This window comes from Leptodactylus fuscus, chromosome 1 (genome assembly GCF_031893055.1).
Source record: "Leptodactylus fuscus isolate aLepFus1 chromosome 1, aLepFus1.hap2, whole genome shotgun sequence".
NCBI lineage: Eukaryota > Metazoa > Chordata > Amphibia > Anura > Leptodactylidae > Leptodactylus > Leptodactylus fuscus.
The window spans coordinates 258,999,176-259,024,654 of NC_134265.1; the positions used below are offsets into that span (position 1 = coordinate 258,999,176).

At 42.7% G+C, this 25,479-nt stretch overlaps 1 protein-coding gene across 2 annotated transcripts in view; it reads left to right on the forward strand.

Moving 5' to 3' along the window:
- PRSS12 (serine protease 12) overlaps positions 1-25,479 on the forward strand; it is a 147,582-nt gene that overhangs the window by 37,897 nt on the left and 84,206 nt on the right. For both annotated transcript variants that reach the window (XM_075286142.1, XM_075286148.1), the window contains exons 5-7: positions 6,716-6,894; positions 7,899-8,040; positions 15,146-15,342. In XM_075286142.1, the coding sequence (XP_075142243.1) occupies positions 6,716-6,894; positions 7,899-8,040; positions 15,146-15,342 (518 nt within the window). The remainder of the gene's footprint in view (positions 1-6,715; positions 6,895-7,898; positions 8,041-15,145; positions 15,343-25,479) is intronic.

Genomic DNA, 25,479 nt, shown 5'->3' on the forward strand with positions numbered 1-25,479 from the left:
TGCTGTATGTTACATAGACCAATTCATTTGGAAGGCCGACACATAATACTATTTTATATTAAAAAAGGGTTTTTTGAGCAAAATGTGTGTTTCTCACCCCATCTCTTTTAGTGCATTTATTTCTTCTACCTCTTGAAACATCCTAAGCTAAATTTACTGATAGGAGAAGATGCAGCTAAACACCATCATCCAATATAGGTAGCTGTCCTCCTAAGAAGCATGCACTGAAATATACATCTTTCTATTTCCTTCAATCGAATGTGGAAAATATGCTAAAAGTATTTTTTCTTTAAAAGTCTAAATTTCTTCTAAAATGAATAATATTAGGATAATTTTACAGAAAAAAAGTTCTCCTGTAACGATCACAGTGAAAATATTATAAATGACCAAATACCGTCCTGATATTTCACCTCTCCAGAAAATGAATAACTAACCTAAATATGAAGGATGAGCTGGCAGAATAAAGGTCATTTTTCAAGCATAGCTCAAGTGTGCTGATTCATCAAATATAATGGCTTTGAGATGAACAATATTTTCTGGAATATAGGCCTCGTAGAAAATAACACTGTGGCAAATGTGTGTGTTAAATACAGTATAGAAATTCATTTTATAGTGAATTGCGTTTAACCATGAATGACTCACACAGGTCAACAAAGTGACATATTAGTACTACTTCTATCAATAATAATGATAATCCTATAAGGACCAGGAATAGAGTGTGTTATGCTCTGCCAAGTGTGACCAGTTACCAACGTCCTTGTGCTGTCCCTCACGTGTTATATTTAGTGATCTGAGAAAATGCTGCTTTTATCATAGCTGGTGTTATAGTCACCTAGTAAATGTGATATGTGATGTGTTAAGTGTCCTAGTTCACATGTAGAAAACGACTGAATAGTTTCACTATAAATATTGTTGCTAAAGTACAGCATGTAAGAAAGGTACAAAATGGTTTCCCTAAAATGTACAGGTTTAGTTTTATTTAAGTGTACATATTGTTATCTATATTATTACATATAATAATAATAATAATAATAATAATAATTGTATACATATAAATATAAGATGTAGAAATTATGATGTGGCTTTCATGAATTTGTAAGAAGATAAAGGATAACCTCCTTGCTTTTGCAACCTCAGGTGGGAAAGCATGGATGGCCATATACAGTGTCTCTGCTCAATTCAGGTTAGCAACTTCTGTGCTGCAGGGTATAGCAATGTATATTCAATGTTTTTTTTATGGTTCACTGACCGCTGCATTTCTGTGTTAAAGAGGACCTTTCATGTGTTAGGGCACATGTGGATTTATATACAGCGCACTGTCGGCTTTCACGATTTGTGCCCCTGGTGAAGAGCTATCACTTCCGGTATCATAGCTCTTCACAGTCAGAAGGGTGTTCCTGACAGTCTGTCAGGAACGTCCTTCTTCACAGCAGCGCCTATAGCGCTGTATTGTGAGAGCGGGGAGGAACGCCTCCCTCCCCTCCTGATAGTGCTCGTCTATGGACGAGCACTGTGAGAAGAGGGAGGGGGCGTTCCTCACCGCTTATATAGTAAAGTGCTATAGGCGCTGCTGTGAAGAAGGACATTCCTGACAGACTGTCAGGAACACCCCTCTGACTGTGATGAGCTATGCACTGTTGGCTTTCCAGCAGTATATAAAAACTGCATGTGCCCAAACTCATGAAAGGTCCTCTTTAAGTCAATATGTTTATTTATTCCTCTTAGGCTAGGTTCACACCTGCACCTGGTCTCCCCTGGGAGATTCTGTTCCCCATTCTGCTTTAAAAATGTGGAGAGAAAAGTTCTGAGAGCAGCCTTTATGGGCAGAAACCTGATGGATCCCATTATAGTCTATAGGGTCAGTGGGTTTCCGTGGGTAACCGCTTTTTTAAGTGGATTAGGTTTCCATTCGTGCGGTCCCCATGTGGATCTCATGAACAGAAACCCGAACACAGGTGTGAACCTAGCGTTACTTATATAGCGTCAACATATTTGCCTACATATACTAACCAAAATTGACAAAAATGTGCGTTTCAGCCTTTGCAACCTGCTTGTGGAGCATGTACAATAAAATGGTGTAAGTTATATCACAAAACTACTGCAGTCCCTAAATGGCATAGATCTATGAAGCATAGCAGGAAAAAAGGGGAAAAAGGAAAAATACTCAGCCACTTGTAGTCATAATTTGGAATTCCGATTGCAGTTTCCACTCAATGTCCTTATTCAGACTTGGGCTCGGAAATATAGCTTCCTCGGTTCAAAACGTGACAGTAAATCCACAAATAAAAGGTAAATCCAGCCAAATCATGTGGAAAATGGAATCTTCTTCTTTATTGTTTAAAAATCTTCAGAACACGTAACAAGGATATGGTGTCAGACTGACGCGTTTCGGATGACCTCCTTTCTCAAAGTCTGATCTATGAATCCAGCACTCCATTGCTCACCATTGAGCTGCCCCAATAAGCTAAATGCTATGTTTTGCTGCAGGTGCAAAGTGTAAGGCAAAACTGCACCTATGTGTTGTACCACAGGAGATGTTAATTTAGCATGACCCATGGTTTCATCCTACACAGGATGTGGTATGACAGGGGTTATGCTGAGGAAAGGGGTCTCTATTGAATAGCAGCCTATGCGCCTTTTTGAGAGTTACCTTCTCGCGAGGAACCAGAATCCTAGTCCATCAGTGTGGAAGGTAGCATTGTCTGTGAAGACGGGTTCACACCTGTGCCCGGTCTCCACTTTGTGGGTTTCCGTCTTCTGCCCAAGAAAACCTGATAGGAGACGGAAATCCAGCAGTCAATGTCCACCCGTGAGCGCCTGTGAGCGTCTTCTGGTCTCCGCGGCGAAACAAATCAAATCAAAAAGCTTTATTGGCACGTCCGAATAGATATTTGGCATTGCCAAAGCTAGTAGATTGTGTGTGTGTGTGTGTGTGTGTGTGTGTGGGGGTTGGATTCGGGTGGGTGAGTGGTGGGTATGGGTGGGGTGGTGGTTTGGGGTATAACAGTGCATGGATTCTCGTCTTCTTCTTAGTTGGTGACCGCTATATGGGGAGGTGGGGTGGTGCGGGGCAGTTGGTTTGGGGTATAACATTCCGTGGAGTCTCATCTTCCTCTTATTTGGTGACAGCTGGACACGTATTGGGCAGCGATCTCCACAGTGAACTGTTTTTTTTTTGTTTTTTTTAACTGGACACAAAGTCTTGCATAACTGACTTTGTGTTCAGTTAAAAAAAACGTTTTTGCCACGGAGACCAGAAGACGCTCATGGGCGCTCACAGGCGAACACTTTGCAAACCCATTCAAATGAATGGGTTTGAAAAGCAACTGCTGGTTTCCGTCTCCTGTCCAGAAGACCGAAACCTGAAAAGTGGAGACCGGGTGCAGGTGTGAACCCGCCCTGAGAAGTGTTATGTGGTGGCCTGGAATAAGGAAATGGTAGATTGACTATGCTATCAAGTTTCTGTAAGTCCCATAATGTACAAGTGAAAGGGATTTACAGAAACTGTGTAATACTGCAAGCTAATATATTGATGAGATGGGAATCGTCGTAAAAAGAATGAGTTTTATTTATTATTTTTACTAAAAAATATTGCCCCCATATCCATGCCTTTATATTATGCTGCATCCATGGGAAATCTACATACTGTTACAAAACCACTTGTATTAAGGGATGATTAATCTGTGATAATAATAGAAAACTGTTTTTCTTTTTGCTATCTGTAACAATGTTATTATTGGACTGATCTGATGCGATTCAGGAATATATCAGCACTTGGAACAGTTAAACACATATTTTAGCATAAATGAAATAATGTGGCTAAACTTCCTGACAGTTTGTGAACGTCACATGACACAGTTCTGTAAACCTAAATGGATAAATACACCCACATGGAAAGTATGATTCATAAATAGGTACAGTATGATACAACTAGCGGATGTTCCCAAGTGTGTAAATGCACTGTACAACATAGTTATAGTACAATAGATAAACCATGGAAGAGAAGATATGAAACCATTTTATTGTATTTCATCTAAAATTAGATATAAAGATTCAATCACATTGAAGGAATTAACAATTATAGATAATTACTAGAGATGAGCGAGTAGGTATTCGATCGAATACTACGGTATTTGAAATACTTGTACTCAATTGAGTACCACTTGCTATTCGAATGTAAAAGTTCAATGCAGAACCAGCATTGATTGGACGAATGCTATACAGTCGGCCAATCAACGCTGGTTCTTCTTCTACTTTTAGAAGTCTTCTCCGTGCAGCTTCCCTGTGGCGTCTTCCGGCTCTGAATTCACTCTGCCAGGCATCGGGCCTGGGCAGAGCCGACTGCGCATGTCTGCTTGTAGTGTGGGCATGCGCAGTCAGCTCTGCCCAGGCCCGATGCCTGGCAGAGTGAATGAAGAGCCGGAAGACGCTGCGGGGACGCTGCAAGGAGAAGACTGCTCGGAGGATCCAGCCCGACCCTCACTCGTGGACTTGGTAAGTATAATTTGATCAAATGTTGCCTACCCCTGAAACGAGCATTTTCCCCCATAGACTATAATAGGGTTCGATATTCGATTCGAGTAGTCGAATATTGAGGTGCTACTCGAAACGAATATCGAACATCAAACATTTTACTGTTCGCTCATCTCTAATAATTCCTGACACTGATGCTTTTCCCCATGTCTGACATTATACTGTTTTTGGAACGACCACATTTTTCCAGGTGTTCTCCAAATTTATGCTGTTACTTTTCTTACACTTTTGAAAATTCACTAAATTCTGGATAGGCCAAGTTTTTTTTTTTTACATAAATGAAAAATCATTACATATATTATGACTTGACCTGAGAGTTAAAAGCTAAAATTTAACCTTAATTGTTTGTCTCACAAAAACCAAGGTTGCCAACAGCCAATGTATTCCAATTAACCAACTATGTCGTAAGACAAATAATCTTGAGCACCCAGGAAGGTTAAGTTTTAGCTTCTAGCTCTCAGGTAAGAGGATATTTTATTACAGTTTTGGCAGTGGTTAATGGAGAACATATGACATCCTTTTCTTAACTATTTGTCAAAAAAATATTGTCAGCAAGAAAATGAACTATGATTATCAGGTAATGAACACTACTATTATCTCCATACAGGAATAGGCAGCAGTATAATAGGCTGAAGTTGGGTCCATCTGTTGCTGTTTTGTTCATGATGTGTGACTGATGGGTCTGTGCTGCAACAGGTGGACACATTTGCATATAGCACAGGACGTCAATTTAGATAAAGCCATTGGGGAAAAATATAAAAATAAGTTGGGTTTACTGGAGCATTCCACTGTTTTACTATATGGTATTGTCAAACCTAGGTCTACACGTATGTTATGTTGCATCGATCACAGAGAACTTGAAATGAGTCAGATTTATTCACCAGAATTAGTGAAATAATACTAGCCTGCTAAAATAATTTGTAAACTATATTCTAAAGTAATTAAAAAACCACTATAGTAATAATTGTAAGATAATGTAATAAAATAAAACTACAGGGTGCTTCAAAGGTATGGAGACACCTGAATAAATGGAATAGGGGGGTTGGAAACACCATCCTATGTTTGGCAGGAGTTGGCAGATGCTTTAGTCCAGGTCTGGGAGGAGATCCCTCAGGAGACCATCCGCAACCTCATCAGGAGCATGCCCAGGCGTTGTAGGGAGGTCATACAGGCACGTGGAGGTCACACACACTACTGAGCCTCATTATGACATGTTTTAAGGACAATACATCAAAGTTGGATCAGCTTGTAGTGTGTTTTTTCACTTTTGAGAGTGACTCTAAATCCAGGCCTCATTTGGTTAATACATTTGAATTGATGATTTTTGTGTGATTTTCTTGTCATCACATTCAACTTTTGTACAGAACAAAGTATTCAACGAGAATATTTAATTCATTCATATCTAGGATGTGTTATTTAAAGAGGACCTTTCATCAGATCGGGCATATGAATTCAGCGCACTGTCGGCTTTCCCGATCTGTGCCCTGGGTAAAGCGCTATCGGTCCTGGTACCGTAGCGCTTTACAGTCAGAAGGGCGTTTCTGACACTTAGCCAGGGACGCCCTTCTGCCCAGCAGCGCCTATCGCGCTGTACTGTGTGAGTGGGGAGGAATGCCCCCTCCCTCTGCTCACACAGCTCATCCATAGACAAGTATTATCAGGAGGGGAGGGGGCGTTCCTCCCCAGTCTTAGAGCACAGCACGATAGGCGCTGCTGGGCAGAAGGGCGTCCCTGGCTAAGTGTCAGAAACGCCCTTCTGACTGTGAAGCCTTACGGTACCGGGACCGATAGCGCTTTACACCAGGCACAGATCGGGAAAGCCGATAGTGCGCTGAATTCAGCGCACTGTCAGCTTTCCAGCAGTATATAGAACTGCCTGTGCCCGATCTGATGAAAGGTCCTCTTTAAGTCTTCCCTTTATTTTTTTGAGCAGTGTAGTTGGTCTATAACCCGGAATTGGCAAATTCTGCAGATTTATATTAATTTACCAACACTTTCAAATGATCTTCATATATAAACAGGTACCTGAAAAAAAGTCTTCAAGAATATGCTATTAATAATATATAATATTCTGTCATAATAGGTACTATAGCCTACCATATATCATTTGCTAATTTTTATTTTATTTTGTCGTATTTTGCTACTAATAGTGAAGTAATTTTACTTTTGATGTTCTGAACAGGGGTGTTGCTAAAGCCTGGACTCAGGCTCATTTTGGAGAAGGGGCAGGTCAAATTCTTCTGGATGAAGTACAGTGCACCGGAAATGAGCTGTCTATAGAAGAGTGTCAACGAAGTTCTTGGGGAGAACACAACTGTGGACACAAGGAAGATGCAGGCGTTTCCTGTACACCAATTGCAGGTAGCAGATTAGTTTGTTGTCTATTTTAGGCTAAAGCTCCACGTAGAGTGCTCACAGCCAAGAAGCGCTGTGGGAAAACCGCAGCGGAAATGTATTGCGGTTTTTCCTGCATTGCTTTTCACAGAAAGTGCAGAGTGTTTCCCTCTATGGACTTTCTACATCAATTATGCCTATATTCCAGCTTTTCCGTAGGTATAATTAACTTGCTATGATTTCCAAAACTGTGACAGTTTTGGAAATTGCAAAAAATACCCCCAGTAGAAATACTGCAATGTGTCGATGGGATTCACTAGAATTCCATCCACTTTCCAGGGACTGTAAAACGCCGTGAGTGGTGGGGCCCCATGTGGCATAAAACCACTGTTTGGCTGTGGCGGAAACGGCGCAGCAAAAACCATGACATTTTAAAGTACCTGCAAAGTGAATTCTAGTGAATCCTATCCACACATTGCAACAAATACCTGCAGCAGAAATGCAGTTATTTCCAAAACCGTAGCATTTAGAAAGCGCAGCATATCAATTATGCCTATGAAAACACAGCGATTTCCCTATAGTTATAACAGAAGCAGAACATTTGCGAATGAAAGCTCTGCAAACTTTGAAAAGCACTGCGGGAAAAATGTGGGGCCTTAGCCTTAAGTGGTTTTGTCTATAAACCTTACACATTAGTGACAGTTACAGAAGCCATTGTCATGTTCCACAAACAGTACAAAGAGAATATTGATTTGTGTGCCTGTGCATTGTCCTGTAGGAAATATCCTTATAATTGAAAGCACAAAGAGACCATGAAACAATGCAACAAGGAATCACGTGCTTTTAGAAGCCCCAGGGGTCGGCAAAATAAACATGCCATTACTATAATTCTCCAGTTTATCTAAGAACTAACCTATCACATAAATATTGGCTGGATGTTTAGTCTGGCAACCTATGATATTGTTATATGTTCTATCGAGTGTGTCAATGGACCATAAATAATACTGCCTATCTCTATATTTTTCATACAGATGGCTCCATTAGACTAGCGGGTGGTAAAAGTAGCCATGAAGGACGTTTGGAGGTGTTCCATAATTCACAGTGGGGGACAGTATGTGACGATGAGTGGACAGAGCTGAATACACAAGTTGTATGCCGTCAGCTGGGATATAAGTAAGAATCATTTCTTGTCTATTATCAACTAGAAAACAGGTCTAGCAAATATATACCAGACACCAGCTTGTCATTTTGAAAGGCTATCCAAGAATCTAAAGATTTTGACTACCACCTGTTAATGCAAAGTAGAAGTTGTCTAACTTGAAAATACATAGGTTTTCATGGTTTCACTTGCCTATCTGCAGCACACCACTACATTTCCTCTGCTGTTGCCAGTATTTTGGAACTCCAGCGGCAACTAAAGTTTTCATAACTACTTGACTACAGTTCCCTTATACACTCACCCTAAATAGTGGATAACTTGCAGATCTATCAATAGTAACTGTCTGCACACACTCGGCTGCTCCATTTACTTCTATGGGACTTCAGGAGATAGTTGAGTGAACAACTTACCTATCGTCTGCAGTGCTATAGAGAATGAATGTCCCACTTGTGGATAGTGAGTAACTTGTAACTGGAACTTGTAACCCCTTTAAAGGGAGTCTGTCAGTCTATTTTTCCATACCAGAATAACTCTCAAAAGGGAGGCTACACACGAGTCCACACATACCTTTTGATGCTGCTCATTGAATATTCATGCACAGAAATTTAAAGAGGTCTAAGTAATAATGTCCCCCAGTCACCTTCTGACAACTAATAATGGCAAGTAATTATTTCTACCACTGGTCCCCTGACAACTAATAAGGTCTCCCAGTGGCCCCCTGACAACTAATAATGTCCCCCAGTGGCCCCCTGACAACTAATAGTGTCCCCCTGACAACTAACATTGTTCCCCAGTGGCCCCCTGACAACTAACAATGTTCCCCAGTGGCCCCACACTGTAGTTGTGCTGTATAAAAATAAAAACAAACCCCACTTACCCATCCCCCGGAGCTCTGTGATCATTCTCCTCTGCAGATGGATGCAGCAGGTCTTGAGCAGACATCACTAGCTGATACCTGAGTAATAGAGAAGGCCTGCTGCTCCTTTGTATTTAAAGAGGACCTTTCATCAGATTGGGCACAGGCAGTTCTATATACTGCTGGAAAGCTGACAGTGCGCTGAATTCAGTGTCGGCTTTCCTGATCTGTGCCCGGGGTAAAGCGCTATCGGTCCCGGTACCGTAGCCCTTTAGTGTCAGAAGGGCGTTTCTGACAGTTAGCTAGGGACGCCCTTCTGCCCAGCAGCGCCTATGGCGCTGTACTGTGGAGCGGGGACGAACGCCCCCTCCCTCTGCCCAGCGCCCAGCGCGATAGGTGCTGCTGGGCAGAAGGGCGTGCCTGGCTAAGTGTCAGAAATGCCCTTCTGACTGTAAAGCGCTATGGTAACGGGACCGATAGCGCTTTACACCAGGCACAGATCGGGAAAGCCGATAGTGCGCTGAATTCAGCGCACTGTCAGCTTTCCAGCAGTATATAGAACTGCCTGTGCCCGATCTGATGAAAGGTCCTCTTTAAGTCTGTACAGTTGCAAAGTCAACACTGTGCTGAATTTAGCAGACTATTAATTTTGCAGATATATGCCCTTAATCAGAAAAAAAATCCACATCCGAAAATATAAATATTCATATTAAAAGACATATACATACATACAAAAATGATGGGGAAACAAGGATATACCGTATATACTCGAGTACAAGCCGAATTTTTGAACACAGATTTGGTGCTGAAAAAGCCCCCCTTGGCTTATACTCGAGTCAAGCAAAAAAAAAAAAAAAAAAAAAAAAAAAAAAAAAAAAATATATATATATATATATATATATTTTGGGGGGGGTGTATGACCAGCTGCAATTGTAATGTATAGAATCTCCCATAAAATAGTGAAAAAAGAAGCTTTAAAAAAAATAAATAAATAGAAAATAAAGTCAATAAAAGTTCTAAATCCCTCCTTTCCCTAGAATACATACAAAAGTAGAAAATGACTGTGAAACACATACACATTAGGTATCCCTGTGTCTGAAAGTGCCCAGTTTACTGAATATAGGGTATCTGCAGTGCTCCTGTTCCGTCAGGAAGGGGTTAATAGGAGCACTGCAGATACCCTATATTCAGCCAGGCTGAATTCCAAGTGGAGGAAAAAAACTAAGTCCTCAAGCTCAGGGAAGGGGCAGACAGACAACCAAAATACCCCTCCCCTTCCCCAGCACCCAGCAACTACTGCACCCAAAAACTCCGACCATTTTAATTTTTGAAATTTTCCAGTAGCTGCTGCATTCCCCCCCCCCCCCTTCGGCCTATACTCGAGTCAATAAGTTTTCCCAGTTTTTTGTAGTAAAATTAGGGGCCTCGGCTTATATTCGGGTCGGCTTATACTCGAGTATATACGGTAATATCCATAAAACACGAAATCACAATTCCAAGGGGTGGAGTGACCCAGGAATATATAGCCAAATAAATATAGGCACATACCATGGGGAAGTGAGGTAAAAAGTAAATTAGAATCACACAGTCACAGAGAATCATGTTAGAACTGATACAAAATTACTATGCAAAAGGTAAGCAATTAGCAGTATAATTAAGTGAATTAAGCGCCCTGCGCTTTGAGTCCCTTGTGTGAGAAAAGCACATTACAAATTTCTATTATTGTCACTTGTGCCCCATTCTAATATAATTGTTATAGATGTAGGATTGAGTGATTCCTTGCTTCAATCTGCAGCAACAACTGTAAAAGAGGACCTTTCAGCTCTCCTGACGTGTCTATTTTAGTAAATACTTCTATTCTTCATGAAATAACAATTCGGGAACATTTTTTCTTAAAGCTCTGCATTGTGATTTCCGCCTCAGTATTTAGAAATAAATTGTCTAGGCTCACATGATGGAAATTGCAGCTGATTTTGAGCAGATTGTGTCTTGTTTTCAATGGGTGGCAGGGCCGAACTATTCTTTTTCATGATGTTTGTAAAAAAGCATCCTACTCCATGTTCCTGCTGATTCTGAGGCTCACGCTAAGTCCCCTTGTGTCTAGGGCTAATCCTTCTTCATATTCTACAATGTGAACAAAGTGTTACCATTCCTCTAGTCAAAGAGGTGTGTCTCATTCTGTCATCACTGATTGGGCAGAGTTAGAATGTAGGGACCCCCCTCCTCCCCCAACTAGCAACACCAAGCTATCAATATAGTCATACATTTCTAGGAGGAATAACTGAGGAACAAAAAATGGCATTATAAGGAGGCAAACTTCAGAATAGTTTTTTTTCTATGAGGAATACAACCAATTACCAGCATAGACATGTCAGGAGAGCTGACAGGCCCTATTTTACAGTTATTTCAGTAGGCTGTGGGTAGTAGTCACTCAGTCCTACATCTATAATCACATTAAAATAGGGACTCAAATATGACCTTTGTGCATTTATCTATTTTAGTCATGTCACACCACTACACATCAATAACAAATGACATAGGACAGAAATGTGCCACAAAGAACAATGTTATACAGAGAAAAATCTACCCACTAAATACATCTTAGAACATGTCTAACATCAGGAGTTTAGCACCAGCAATGACCCAACGCATTGAAATCTACCTAACCTTATTACAGATCTTTAAGCTATAACGTAATGAAGATGACATTAATGTTAGCACCAGTTACACCAGCACTGCGTCCGGGGAAATGAGATCTCTGGAATTAAGGCCTGAAGCTATAGAATAATTAGTACTGACAGTATCTGTGACAAATGAGGCAGTTTTACCCTATAAATCCTTCCAGACTCCACGATCTTTCTCAAATGGTTCCATTGTTCATTTGGTCAATAATACTTTGCTATGATATGCTTCGTCCTTGATATACACAGAATACAGCACCTCAACCAGTCTGTGTGTCCATATATTAAACTGGTTGGATCATTTAATTAATTATTTTATAATTGTATTATTATTAATAACAACTATTATTATTATTATTATTATTATTAATAAAAATGATTAATAGTTTAATTAATAATGATTAATTAATTTGATTATTAATGATTTTATAGTTTGGTTAATGTTATGTGTAACCTCAGCTCAGATAACTAAGAAAACCCAGGAAGTCATTCTGCAGGCTACTGACAGCACTAGCAATACAGCAGCAGTGCAAGGAAAGGATGTGGCAGCAAGCTACTACTTAAAAAATATCTATGTCTGCTCTTTTTTGGGAAATCATTAATGGGTGCCATTGTGCATGGATAATGAATTTTACTGGTGGACCCTGGATATCCAAGTCAAACACTGGCTGCATCTGTGTGTCCATCCCATGACCAAGACAGATGTTTATCATCAATGAGAGCGAGCAGAGATCTTGAAAGCTGTGAGCACTTGATATAGAAAGTATATCGGAATATTGTATTATGTTTCATTATAGAAAAAATAAACTATATTTACTGAACGCCCTTCAGTAGCAAGCCTATATAGCCGAGTAAGCACTGTAAACGTGGCCAAAAAAATATAAAATCTTAATTCATAAAGTCATCAGTTTATCTATCATATATGCAAATACAAAGCGTGATCTGAAAATGTGATTTATTGGGTAAAATTCCTAAAAGGAGGGGAAACCTTAAAAATGGACACTGATTTGAGAAGAAATGTATCCTGCTGTAGAGGGTTATCATCAATATACAATGAGAAGTGTAATGGTCAGGTTAAATGTGAACATGGATTGGAGAAAGATCTCTAATGGGAATTCTCCTATTTGGAATTGACCTAGTTGGTAGGATTCCCTTCCAAGTATTTATTCTATATTGATCAATTTGAAACTGCAAAAAAAGATTCACATACATTTCCATTACTGAAATTTTGTGTGCAAAATATCAATCTGCATTATAATGGAGAATGCATGGTTAGATGGAGATTTGTATTATCTCTGGTGGAAGAATTGTCAAATGTACAGTTTCTGGAGCAGAATATTTGAGTTACTATGCAACTCATGGGCTATGACATTCTGCCATAACCAGAGAAAATTTGTAATGGGAACAAATGAGACTAGTAGCAAGATAAGTGATATGTTTGGTCTCCAATACAACTGGAATTCCTTGGCTATTCCTCATATGCAAGAACTTATACACTGAATGACCGAAAGTCATGGGAAGGTACCGGTGCACCGTTAATAGTGGGTCGCCCCTCCACAAACCCCGATAACTGCAGCAAGACGACGAGGCATGGACTCCACGAGGTGTTGGAAGAATTCTGGAGGGATATTGATCCATGCAATCTGCACTGCAGCCCACAATTGGTCCTGTGTGGTTGGCGCTTCCCTTCCCGAGATATTCATTTATTTCAGAATATGCAGATGAGCAGTCTAGAGCATCTAGGGCGGCTCCATGGCTACACATTACACTGTGCTAATGCGCCCTCCTTTACTCCTTCCTTCTTTGACATGTCCAGGTGAGATTTCAGCTTAGCTCCCTGGCCCTGTCACTCAAAAAAAGGAAGGGTGAAGGAGGACAATCCTGGGCTGTGTGGGGTGTAGCCGTTTGAAGCAAAGGAGCCACTGGTGTTCCATTTTGCTAATTTGCATATTGTAAATTAAATGAATATCTTATGAAATTTTCATGGGTAAAAAGTGCTACATTTAGGTGAGCCTGATCTATCTGTGTTGCTAATTTACCCCTGGTGACAGACTCCCTTTAAGAGTGTATACAGTTATGTGTTCTTGTCCAACATTGATATACCATAAAATAAAAAAGACCACTAACTCAACTCACTGCCATTAAATGTGCACTTTAATATAATAACAGTCGATAATTTTAATAGAGAGGTAAAAAGATAGAGAGCAAGTATAAGGGCAAATACTGTAAATTCTGGATGACTTCAGCATCAGTTTTTTTTAGTGGTGAAATTTGATTTTATGTCTACATGATCTTCTTGTCTAAATCAACCTGTTGCATAAAAAAATACATCTACAATGTTAGCGTAGCCGGTCATCTGCTGAAATATATGTTACTCAAGAGAAAGTTAGAAGCAAATAACCCAAAATGCCAGTGTACAACATGCTGAGAAATTCTTGTAAAATAGAATGTAAAACAAAAGGAAGAGTCATTACTTAAGAGTGCAGACATTAGCGGGTGTAAAGGTCTTACACCACATGTTTTAGAGGACTACGCCACCCACAATGACCACTTGCGTATTCATCTTGAACAATGATACTTTCACGCTTATATTTATGTTCATAGAGCCCCCCACTTACAAGTCTCCACATTCAGCCTCATGCCTTTTTATCTGGTCAATGAATGTATATACTGTTGTGTGTGAATGTGAAGATTATGTCTACAAAAGATTAGGAATTTTATAACTTTTTTCCTTTGAAAGTAAGTGTTATTCACCAGACTCATGCATTTAGTCAATGTATTTAGTCACTGATAATGAAAAACATTGATAATGTAACATTGTAATGCTGTTAACTGAAGATAATGGAAACCCTCGGAAAATGTTCTTTGATATTGTAAGATGTTTTATGGTAATAGATTTCATTTATACAACTAGTTATGCTGTACATTAGGGTAGAATAAACTTGGAGGAGTTGAATGTTCACCGCAGTGCAAAGGATTTCAGGAAATGATTGTTAATGACATGGAATCAGCAGTGCAGTGTTATGTGAGAGGAGTGGGCAAACATGTAATGAATGATATCATTTACAACAGAAAGTAAAGGGGAAGCGTTCTTATAGTAAAAACTGGGATAACATGGCTAGAGACCCCCATACACATTAGAATAAATTCAGCCAATCCTTCCAATTTTGATGGGACCGGCGAACTGTCTATTCTTTGGATGATGTAAAGGGAATGGAGGGTTGGGCACATTAAACTTGAATTTCGGTTCAGTTATCTTAGGGAAGATAAACCACAGTCGCTCACTCCCCTCTTCTCATTCAGAAAACATGCATAGTATATATTAGTGTATAGGATGATGGGGAATAATAGCCGCCAGCTGAACCAGAGCCTGGCCAAAAGCTCTTTACAATATTAAAGGACCACGAAGTGCCAATTGTCTCTTCTTAACTGCAATGTGTAAAAGATGGTGAATAGAACTGTAAAATGTACTCTATCATTTACCTTGTGTTAATATATATATATATATATATATATATATATATATATATATATATATAGTATATTATATAAATATTGTACTGTTTGTGTTTTATCTCTTAGATATGGGAAGATTTTACTGGATATTGATTTTGAGGAGAGCACAAGTATTATCTGGCTGGATGATGTAACCTGTACTGGCAAAGAGCCCTCGCTCACTCAGTGTACTAAGCATGAGTGGGGCAAGCATGACTGCAGTCACCAGGAGGACATTCACATATTGTGTTATCCAGACTCTGACCAGCACAGAGCGTTACCTGGTAGGTCATAGAAAACTCACCTTTAATTTTCTTCTTTTTGAAATCTTTGAGTTATTATTTATTAACGACAGGCATTACTTAATGAAGACTTTACAGCAGGGGACATAAATGGGCCAAACATAGAAAAAAGTTGTCCCATACAGTAAAATGGTCTCACTGCATGCAAATACGGATTTCCAACCATTCTTGGGAAAATGCAGGACCATGTGCCTCATTTATGACAAGGCTCACTCCTCGTCATAAATAAAGTGCCTGCACCGAAATATACAATAGCTCATATCTGGCAAAGATCTCAGGAATCACTTATGTAGATCTCAGGAATTATTTACACCAGTAAACGGCCCCTTTGCCATGTCCTTTTCAGGAGGCTGGATCTACTCTTTGTTCAATTTCTTCAAAAACTTCAGAAAGAGATTGAACGTGTAGTCTTACCCATATATGGATAAATCATGATAGATACAGGAATTTGTTGAATAACAGAACAATATTGTTTTAAAAAGTTAAAGGTATTTTCCGGGCAATATTTATTTATTTATTTTTAAAAAAGGTCTTAGTGCTATTAATGGGTTAATAAGTGCACCCAAATACCTTCAGCAGTGTTTTGAATGATTTCTGGGATTCTCTAGGAGCTCCTAGCATCTTCTGCATTTGTTTACAGGGTGTAGCTTCCTGCTGCCTTAGCTGATGCAATGCATTATAGAGTTGTAGGCTTTCACACTATATCCCTCTCACTCCTCCACCCTCCCTCTCTAGCACTCTATTCCCCCCACTGCTAGCCCTTCCCAACTCACTCAGCCCACTCCCGTACCCTATCAAACTTTACCTGTCTTTTTCTTATCTTCCTTCTGCAGGGAACAGCTCCTCCTATCTTTTGACTACAAGTGCGCAGCACTGTGCCTCAGCCTTCAATACATGTCTGTTGTGTAGGTTCCCAGCTTTTGTAATAGAAATGTAGTGTAGGCTCCAGTGCTAAGCCAAGACTCTGGTTCTGTGGCACAAGCGCGTGCTAATGTCAAGGAAGATAGAGGTTCTGTTCACCGCAAAAGGAAGCCTAGACAGGAAGAAAATGGGTAAGTATGATGGAGTGGATGGGGGGAATAGTAGTGACAATCTGTTTCCAGAAATGGGGAAACGGATTGTCACCGGATAATCAGCAAATGTCCCTGACTGCCTCAGGGATATGGGTAAATATTAGAGATGAGCAAGTACTATTCAAAACTCCAGTTTTGAATAGCACGCACCCATAGGAATGAATGGACGTAGCCGGCACGCAGGAGGTTAAGCGGCCGGCTGCCGGCAAAGTCTGCTTGTTGGCCGCTTCCATTCATTCCTATGGGTGCGTGCTACTCAAAACTGCCGTTTCGAATAGTACTTGCTCACCTCTAGTAAATATACATTTTGATCAATTATGTAATTTAGAAAGTAGGCGGGGAGGGTGTTTAGATTAGTGTAGGGTTTTATAGTTACCCCAGACAACCCCTTAAACTATCCTTGACCCACATATCTGGACTTGTCCAGTCAAAGGGACATTTATCTAGTACCAGTAGATGAATGAATGGATGGATGGATGGATGGATAGAGAGAGAGAGAGAGAGAGAGAGAGAGAGACAGACAGACAGACAGACAGACAGACAGACAGACAGACAGATAGATAGATAGATAGATACATAGATAGGAGATAGATGGGTAGATAGATAGGAGATAGATAGATAGATAGATAGATAGATAGATAGATAGGAGATAGATAGATAGATAGATAGATAGATAGGAGATAGATAGATAGATAGATAGATGATAGATAGATAGATAGATAGATAGGAGATAGATGGATAGATAGATAGATAGATAGATAGATAGGAGATAGATAGATAGATAGATAGATAGATAGGAGATAGATAGATAGATAGATAGATAGATAGATAGATAGATATTGAGGGTATTAAGGAAAAGCTAAATAATATATTTCAGTATGTGGCTCAAAAAATCTTTAGATCCTTTCGCCTAGTGCATAAGCTTCTGAATTATTTCTCTCTTACCATCTGGGACAGGGTGATTATAAATTGTCATATATTAGTTTCTGGTGAGCCTAGGAATATTAAAGGTGACATTTTAATGTTGCCATTCATTGTGTTTCTGGCTGGTTGCCACCTTGCACTGTAAAAGAAATTTAAGTAGCACCAGTATCTTGGCAGCCACTGTGATTTTATTTCAGCTTGAGTAAAAAGAAAAAGAAGCAGGAAGAAAACAAGGCATAGAAGTAAGGAACAATACTATTCTTTACTACGGCAGGTAATGAAATGTATACCATAGGAAAATCAACATATGGAATATGGTTTTACCTAATATTAATGAAAATCTCAGAAAAGTAATGAAGTATACAGATCTGATACCAGACCTGGTCCGGAATATAAAGGATATATTTAGAAGCAGTATTTACCAATACAGTAATTCATTAGAGGAAGAATAATTAGCCTTGTTTCATTTTAAGTACATATTCACACATATATTCCTTTGTGACTTGATGACATTGTGTGAGGAATAAAGACACAAGGTAATTTTGCATTAAGTGCTGACTTGAAGCATCATTTTGATATTTCATTTTATCACCATATTTAACAAATCCCAAGCCTGTTAAATAGTGCAAAAAGGGAAACCAACAGTCTTTATTTAATTTGTGAATCATATCTGCTACTGCATTCAATAAAAGCCCCACTCCGTTCAAACATACACCGGCATATTACTGTAATGACAACCCCCCCACCCCCAGCTGGTCATTTGATCAAACAGATTTGCAGAAAACAGACAAAAAATGGTCAGCACAATTATAGTTCACCCATATTCTGCTCTAATTAATATCAGCCTTGGGAAGATGGGTGGTGTGTAAGGACCAAAATGGTTCCATACACCCCAAAAGCACTAGTGCAACAAACAGACAAAAATGGTCAACTCCTCCAAACAATATGAACAAGCTATGCCGGTGCAATATAAATGTGAATAGAACAAGTCACAATATCACTTGGCTAGCACCAAGAGCATTATCACAAATGCCTACTGTATAAAACAATACATACAAATTAGGTTCTTGGTTTTTACACTTTGATAAAACTATATTTATGTCCATCTGCCAACGACAAAGTGACCTCTTGCCCCCTACACTAAAATGATTGCACTCTCATGGCCTTGGCCTCCCAAGAACCTCATTTTCATGTATTTTTATGTACAGTAGATATTTGCTGTAATGCTCTTGGTACTAGCAGAGTGCTTGTTGCAACTTGTGGTGATGGGCAGACTGACCGGCTGTTGTGTGAATTGACAGATAAGTCAGATGATTATGTGACCAGCCCAGGGGAATGTTGAGAAGCTGAATAAAGTAAATGATGCACTCGGTGCATGACTGCATAGTTCACTTTACATTAGTATAGCCTGATAGAGTAATACATTTGGCCAGGATGGGGCTTTAGAGAAAGACTAAATTTATAGCGTTCTATGTTCTAATATAATAAATTGTCTGTCAACTCCATTAAAGAGGCTTTTCCACCTCAGCAACTTATTCTTTTATACATAGGATAGCGAACAGTTGAAACCCCCACTGATCACAAGAATTGGGAAGTTTTTTTCTCCAGTGTGAATGGAGTGGTGGTCAGAAAGGCACAGCCTTTCCAACTCCTGCTCCATTCACACTGGGGAGGAAAACACCTATGTTTTTCATGATCCAACCACTGAGAACTCCACCAATCTGCAACTTATCTTCTATCTTGTGGATAGGGAGTAAGTTACTGAGGTGGGAAAACCCATTAAAGCTGGGGCCCCACATTGCAGAAACAAAGCTTTTTTTGTTGCAGATTTTGTTGCGTTTTTTTGAGCCAAAGCCAGGAATAGACTGAATAGAAGATAGAAATTTAAGAGCTTCCTATATGTTAGTGATTCCATTTGTAGCCACCCCTGGCTTTGGCTCAAAAAACGCAACAAAATCTGCAGCGAAAAAAGCTGCATTTCCACAACGAGGGGCCTTAGCCTAATGGAGTTTAGTTGCTGACTTTGTAGAACTGCTTTATCTATTCATCTTGACACTATCTGTAAAACACTGCACGATATGACGGCGCTATATGTGACTGCGTGTGAGTCAGAAGTATCAGAATTATCCTAAAAGAAAATCACTGCTAAATAAGGGAGGACTGACCATGACATAACAGTATGATATTAAGATTCACTGCATCCACACATACGGTAATTCTGATGACTCCCCCATATAAAGGAATGCTTGGTTTGGCCTATTGTGCGTATGTTCTCAATAAAGAGAGAGAAGTAAGCTACTGCCTGATACCTCTGGTGGTGACTTCTCTGAGGATGGGTCATGTTTAGAGATGAGCGAACACTAAAATGTTCGAGGTTCGAAATTCGAATCGAACAGCCGCTCACTGTTCGTGTGTTCGAACGGGTTTCGAACCCCATTATAGTCTATGGGGAACAGATACTCGTTAAGGGGGAAACCCAAATCCGTGTCTGGAGGGTCACCAAGTCCACTATGACACCACAGGAAATGATGCCAACACCTCTGGAATGACACTGGGACAGCAGGGGAAGCATGTCTGGGGGCATCTAACACACCAAAGACCCTCTATTACCCCAACATCACAGCCTAACAACTACACACTTTACACACTCAATACCACCTCTCTGACAGTAGGAAAACACCTTGAAACATGTGTATTTGGCACTTGCAGTGAGGAGAGCTTATCACCAGCAGTGAATTTGGCCCTTGTAGTAAGTTGAGGTTGGCACCAACATTTGTTTTGAAAATCAGGGTGGATTGAGCCTCTAACCAGCAGAGTTTGGGCAAATTCATGGTGGAGGGAGCCTCTAAAAACCCCAGTTTGGACCAATTCATGGTGGAGGGAGCCTCTAAAAACCCCAGTTTGGACCAATTCATGGTGGAGGGAGCCTCTAAAAAACCCAGTTTGGACCAATTCATGGTGGAGGGAGCCTCTAAACAGCCCAGTTTGGACCAATTCATGGTGGAGGGAGCCTCTAAACAGCCCAGTTTGGGCAAATTCATGGTGGAGGGAGCCTCTAACCAGCCCAGTTTGGGCAAATTCATGGTGGAGGGAGCCTCTAAAAACCCCCGTTTGGACCAATTCATGGTGGAGGGAGCCTCTAAAAACCCCAATTTGGACCAATTCATGGTGGAGGGAGCCTCTAAACAGCCCAGTTTGGGCAAATTCATGGTGGAGGGAGCCTCTAACCAGCCCAGTTTGGACCAATTCATGGTGGAGGGAGCCTCTAAAAACCCCAGTTTGGACCAATTCATGGTGGAGGGAGCCTCTAAAAACCCCAGTTTGGACCAATTCATGGTGGAGGGAGCCTCTAAAAACCCCAGTTTGGACCAATTCATGCTGGAGGGAGCCTCTAAACAGCCCAGTTTGGGCAAATTCATGGTGGAGGGAGCCTCTAAAAACCCCAGTTTGGACCAATTCATGGTGGAGGGAGCCTCTAAAAACCCCAATTTGGACCAATTCATGGTGGAGGGAGCCTCTAAACAGCCCAGTTTGGGCAAATTCATGGTGGAGGGAGCATCTAAAAACCCCAGTTTGGACCAATTCATGGTGGAGGGAGCCTCTAAAAACCCCAGTTTGGACCAATTCATGGTGGAGGGAGCCTCTAAAAAACCCAGTTTGGACCAATTCATGGTGGAGGGAGCCTCTAAACAGCCCAGTTTGGGCAAATTCATGGTGGAGGGAGCCTCTAAAAACCCCAGTTTGGACCAATTCATGGTGGAGGGAGCCTCTAAAAACCCCAGTTTGGACCAATTCATGGTGGAGGGAGCCTCTAAAAACCCCAGTTTGGACCAATTCATGGTGGAGGGAGCCTCTAAAAAACCCAGTTTGGACCAATTCATGGTGGAGGGAGCCTCTAACCAGCCCAGTTTGGACCAATTCATGGTGGAGGGAGCCTCTAAAAACCCCAGTTTGGACCAATTCATGGTGGAGGGAGCCTCTAAACAGCCCAGTTTGGACCAATTCATGGTGGAGGGAGCCTCTAAAAACCCCAGTTTGGACCAATTCATGGTGGAGGGAGCCTCTAACCAGCCCAGTTTGGACCAATTCATGGTGGAGGGAGCCTCTAACCAGCCCAGTTTGGGCAAATTCATGGTGGAGGGAGCCTCTAAAAGCCCCAATTTGGACCAATTCATGGTGGAGGGAGCCTCTAAACAGCCCAGTTTTGGCAAATTCATGGTGGAGGGAGCCTCTAAAAACCCCAGTTTGGACCAATTCATGGTGGAGGGAGCCTCTAAAAACCCCAGTTTGGACCAATTCATGGTGGAGGGAGCCTCTAAAAACCCCAGTTTGGACCAATTCATGGTGGAGGGAGCCTCTAAAAAACCCAGTTTGGACCAATTCATGGTGGAGGGAGCCTCTAAAAACCCCAGTTTGGACCAATTCATGGTGGAGGGAGCCTCTAAACAGCCCAGTTTGGACCAATTCATGGTGGAGGGAGCCTCTAACCAGCCCAGTTTGGGCAAATTCATGGTGGAGGGAGCCTCTAACCAGCAGAGTTGTGGGAAAGCAGGGTGGAGGGAGCCTCTAACCAGCAGAGTTGGTGGAAATCAGGGTGGAGGGAGCCTCTAAAAACCCCAGTTTGGACCAATTCATGGTGGAGGGAGCCTCTAAACAGCCCAGTTTGGACCAATTCATGGTGGAGGGAGCCTCTAAACAGCCCAGTTTGGACCAATTCATGGTGGAGGGAGCCTCTAACCAGCCCAGTTTGGGCAAATTCATGGTGGAGGGAGCCTCTAACCAGCAGAGTTGTGGGAAAGCAGGGTGGAGGGAGCCTCTAACCAGCAGAGTTGGTGGAAATCAGGGTGGAGGGAGCCTCTAACCAGCAGTTGGGGGAAATCATGTTGGAGGGAGCCTAGTATTAGCAGAATTGTGCAACACTTATGGTGGATGAGTATGAGGATGCGGAGGAATTGGAGAGGTTGAGTACAGACATGGAGTTTCATGTTGGGGTGCTTTACACAGGTGGGCACAAAAATGAAGGCTCTATCCAGTGGTGGTTCATTTTTATCAAAGTGAGCCGGTCGGCACTCTCAGCTGACAGACGGGTGCGCTTGTCAGTGATGATGCCACCGGCTGCACTGAACACCCTCTCAGATAGGACGCTGGCGGCAGGACAGGACAGCACCTCCAAGGCATATAGGGCAAGTTCAAGCCACAGGTCCAACTTCGACACCCAATACGTGTAGGGCGCAGAGGGGTCGGAGAGGACAGGGCTGTGGTCGGAAAGGTATTCCCGCAACATGCGCCTATACTTCTCACGCCTGGTGACACTAGGACCCTCTGTGGCGGCACTTTGGCGAGGGGGTGCCATCAAGGTGTCCCAGACCTTAGACAGTGTGCCCCTCGTTTGTGTGGACCGGTGAGAACTTGGTCGCCTACTGGAGGAACTGTCCTCCCTGCCGCCAACGTCACATGCTGGAAACATCTCCATCATATTCTGCACCAATTGCCTGTGGCAAGCATTGATGCGATTGGCCCTCCCCTCTACCGGAATAAAAGACGAGATGTTGTTTTTATACCGGGGGTCAAGGATAGCAAAGATCCAGTACTGGTTGTCCTCCATGATTTTGACAATACGCTTGTCGGTTGTAAAGCACCCCAACATGAACTCAGCCATGTCTGCCACAGTGTTAGTTGGCATGACTCCTCTGGCCCCACCGGAAAGTTCAATCTCCATTTCCTCCTCATCCTCCATGTCTACCCATCCGCGCTGCAACAATGGGACGATTCGAAGTTGCCCGGAAGCCTCCTGTATCACCATCACATCATCGGACAACTCTTCTTCCTCCTCCTCCTCCTCCTCCTCCTCCTCCATTAAACGCGTTGAAGCGGACAGATGTGTGGACCTACTCTCCAGCTGTGACGGATCGGATGCTATCCCTGACTCCTCTGTGTGATCTGAGTTATCCCTGATGTCAATCAGGGATTCTCTCAGAACACACAAGAGCGGGATTGTAAGGCTCACCATCGCATCCTCAGAGCTCACCCTCCTTGTGGACTCCTCAAACACCCGTAGGATGTCACAAAGGTCTCTCATCCATGGCCACTCATGGATGAGAAACTGAGGCAGCTGACTTTGTGGCACCCTAGGGTTTTGTAGCTGGTATTCCATCAAAGGTCTCTGCTGCTCAACCACTCTATTCAACATCTGAAACGTTGAGTTCCAGCGTGTGGGGACGTCGCACAAAAGCCGGTGTTGTGGCACATGCAGGCGTTGCTGGAGAGATTTTAAGCTAGCAGCGGCTACTGTCGACTTGCGAAAGTGGGCGCACATGCGCCGCACTTTCACCAGTAGCTCTGGAACATTGGGGTAGCTCTTTAGGAAACGTTGCACCACTAGGTTGAAGACGTGGGCCAGGCATGGAACATGTTGGAGTCCGGCAAGCTCCAGAGCTGCTACCAGGTTCCGGCCGTTATCACAAACGACCATGCCTGGGCCCAGGTGCAGCGGCTCAAACCATATTGCCGTCTCATCGAGGAGGGCATCCCTCACCTTGGAGGCAGTGTGCCGTCTGTCCCCCAAGCTGATCAGCTTCAGCACAGCCTGCTGACGTCTACCAACGCCAGTGCTGCAACGTTTCCAACTCGTAGCTGGGGTCAATCTAACAGCGGAGGAGGAGGCGGTGGCGGAGGAGGAGGCGGTGGCGGAGGAGGAGGAGGAGGGGGGTGTTCTTCTCGTGTCCCTGCCAGGAATGTTAGGCGGGGAGACGAGGTACACCGGGCCAGTTTGGGAAGCAGTCCCAGCCTCAACTACATTCACCCAGTGTGCCGTCAGTGAAATGTAGCGTCCCTGTCCGCATGCACTTGTCCACGCGTCGGTGGTCAAGTGGACCTTTGTGCAAAGCGCGGAACTAAGGGCCCGCCTGATGTTGAGTGACACGTGCTGGTGCAAGGCGGGGACAGCACACCGGAGAAGTAGTGACGGCTAGGGACGGCATAGTGAGGTGCCGCAGTTGCCATCAGGTCCAGGAAGGCGGGAGTTTCAACAAGCCGGAACGCCAACATCTCCTGGGCCAGCAGTTTAGCGATGTTGGCGTTCAAGGCTTGCGCGTGTGGGTGGTTAGCAATGTATTTCTGCCGCCGCTCCAATGTCTGAGAGATGGTGGGTTGTTGTAAAGAAGCGCCTGATGGTGCCTTTGATGGTGCAGGAGAAGGAGATAAGACAGGAACAGGGGAGGATGAGGAAGAAGTCAACAAAGTGGCGGAGGCAGATGAAGTGGTGTCCTGGCTCATCCTCTGGAGTGCATCGCCAGCACAGTCAGCAGTGGCAGTGGCAGTGGCAGAGGCAGAGGCAGTGGCACTGGCGTGAACGGCAGGCGGCCTTTGTCCTGCCGTTGCTGCCTGCCACTGATTCCAGTGCTAGGATTCAAAATGACGGCGCATTGAAGTGGTGGACAGGTTGCTCTTCTCAGAGCCCCTAATCAATTTCGAGAGGCAAATTGTGCAGACAACACTATATCTGTCCTCAGCGCATTCCTTGAAAAAACTCCACACCTTCGAGAAACGTGCCCTCGAGGTGGGAGTTTTTCGGGGCTTGGTACGAACTGGAACATCTTGGGAGATTCCGGGTGTGGCCTGGCTTCGCCTAAGCTGCTGACCTCTGCCTCTGCCTCTAGCTACCCTTTTTGGTGCTGCACCTGCCTCAACATCCACACTACTTTCCCCGCTTGACATCCCCCCTGTCCAGGTCGGGTCAGTGTCCTCATCATCCACCACTTCCTCTTCCAACTCCTGTCTCATCTCCTCCTCCCGCACAATACGTAGGTCAACTGGATGCCCTGACGGCAACTGCGTCACATCATCGTCGATGAGGGTGGGTTGCTGGTCATCCACCACCAAATCGAACGGAGATGGAGGAGACTCTAGTGTTTGAGCATCTGGACACAGATGCTCCTCTGTTAGGTTCGTGGAATCGTGACGTGGAGGGGCAGGTTGAGGGACAATGAAAGGAGCGGAGAACAGCTCTGGGGAGCAGGGACAGTTGGGGTTATTGTTCTGTGAAGCTTGGGAATTTTGGGAGGAAGGAGGACAAGACTGTTGGGTAATAGGAGGAGAGGAGGCAGAGTCTGACTGGCTGCTG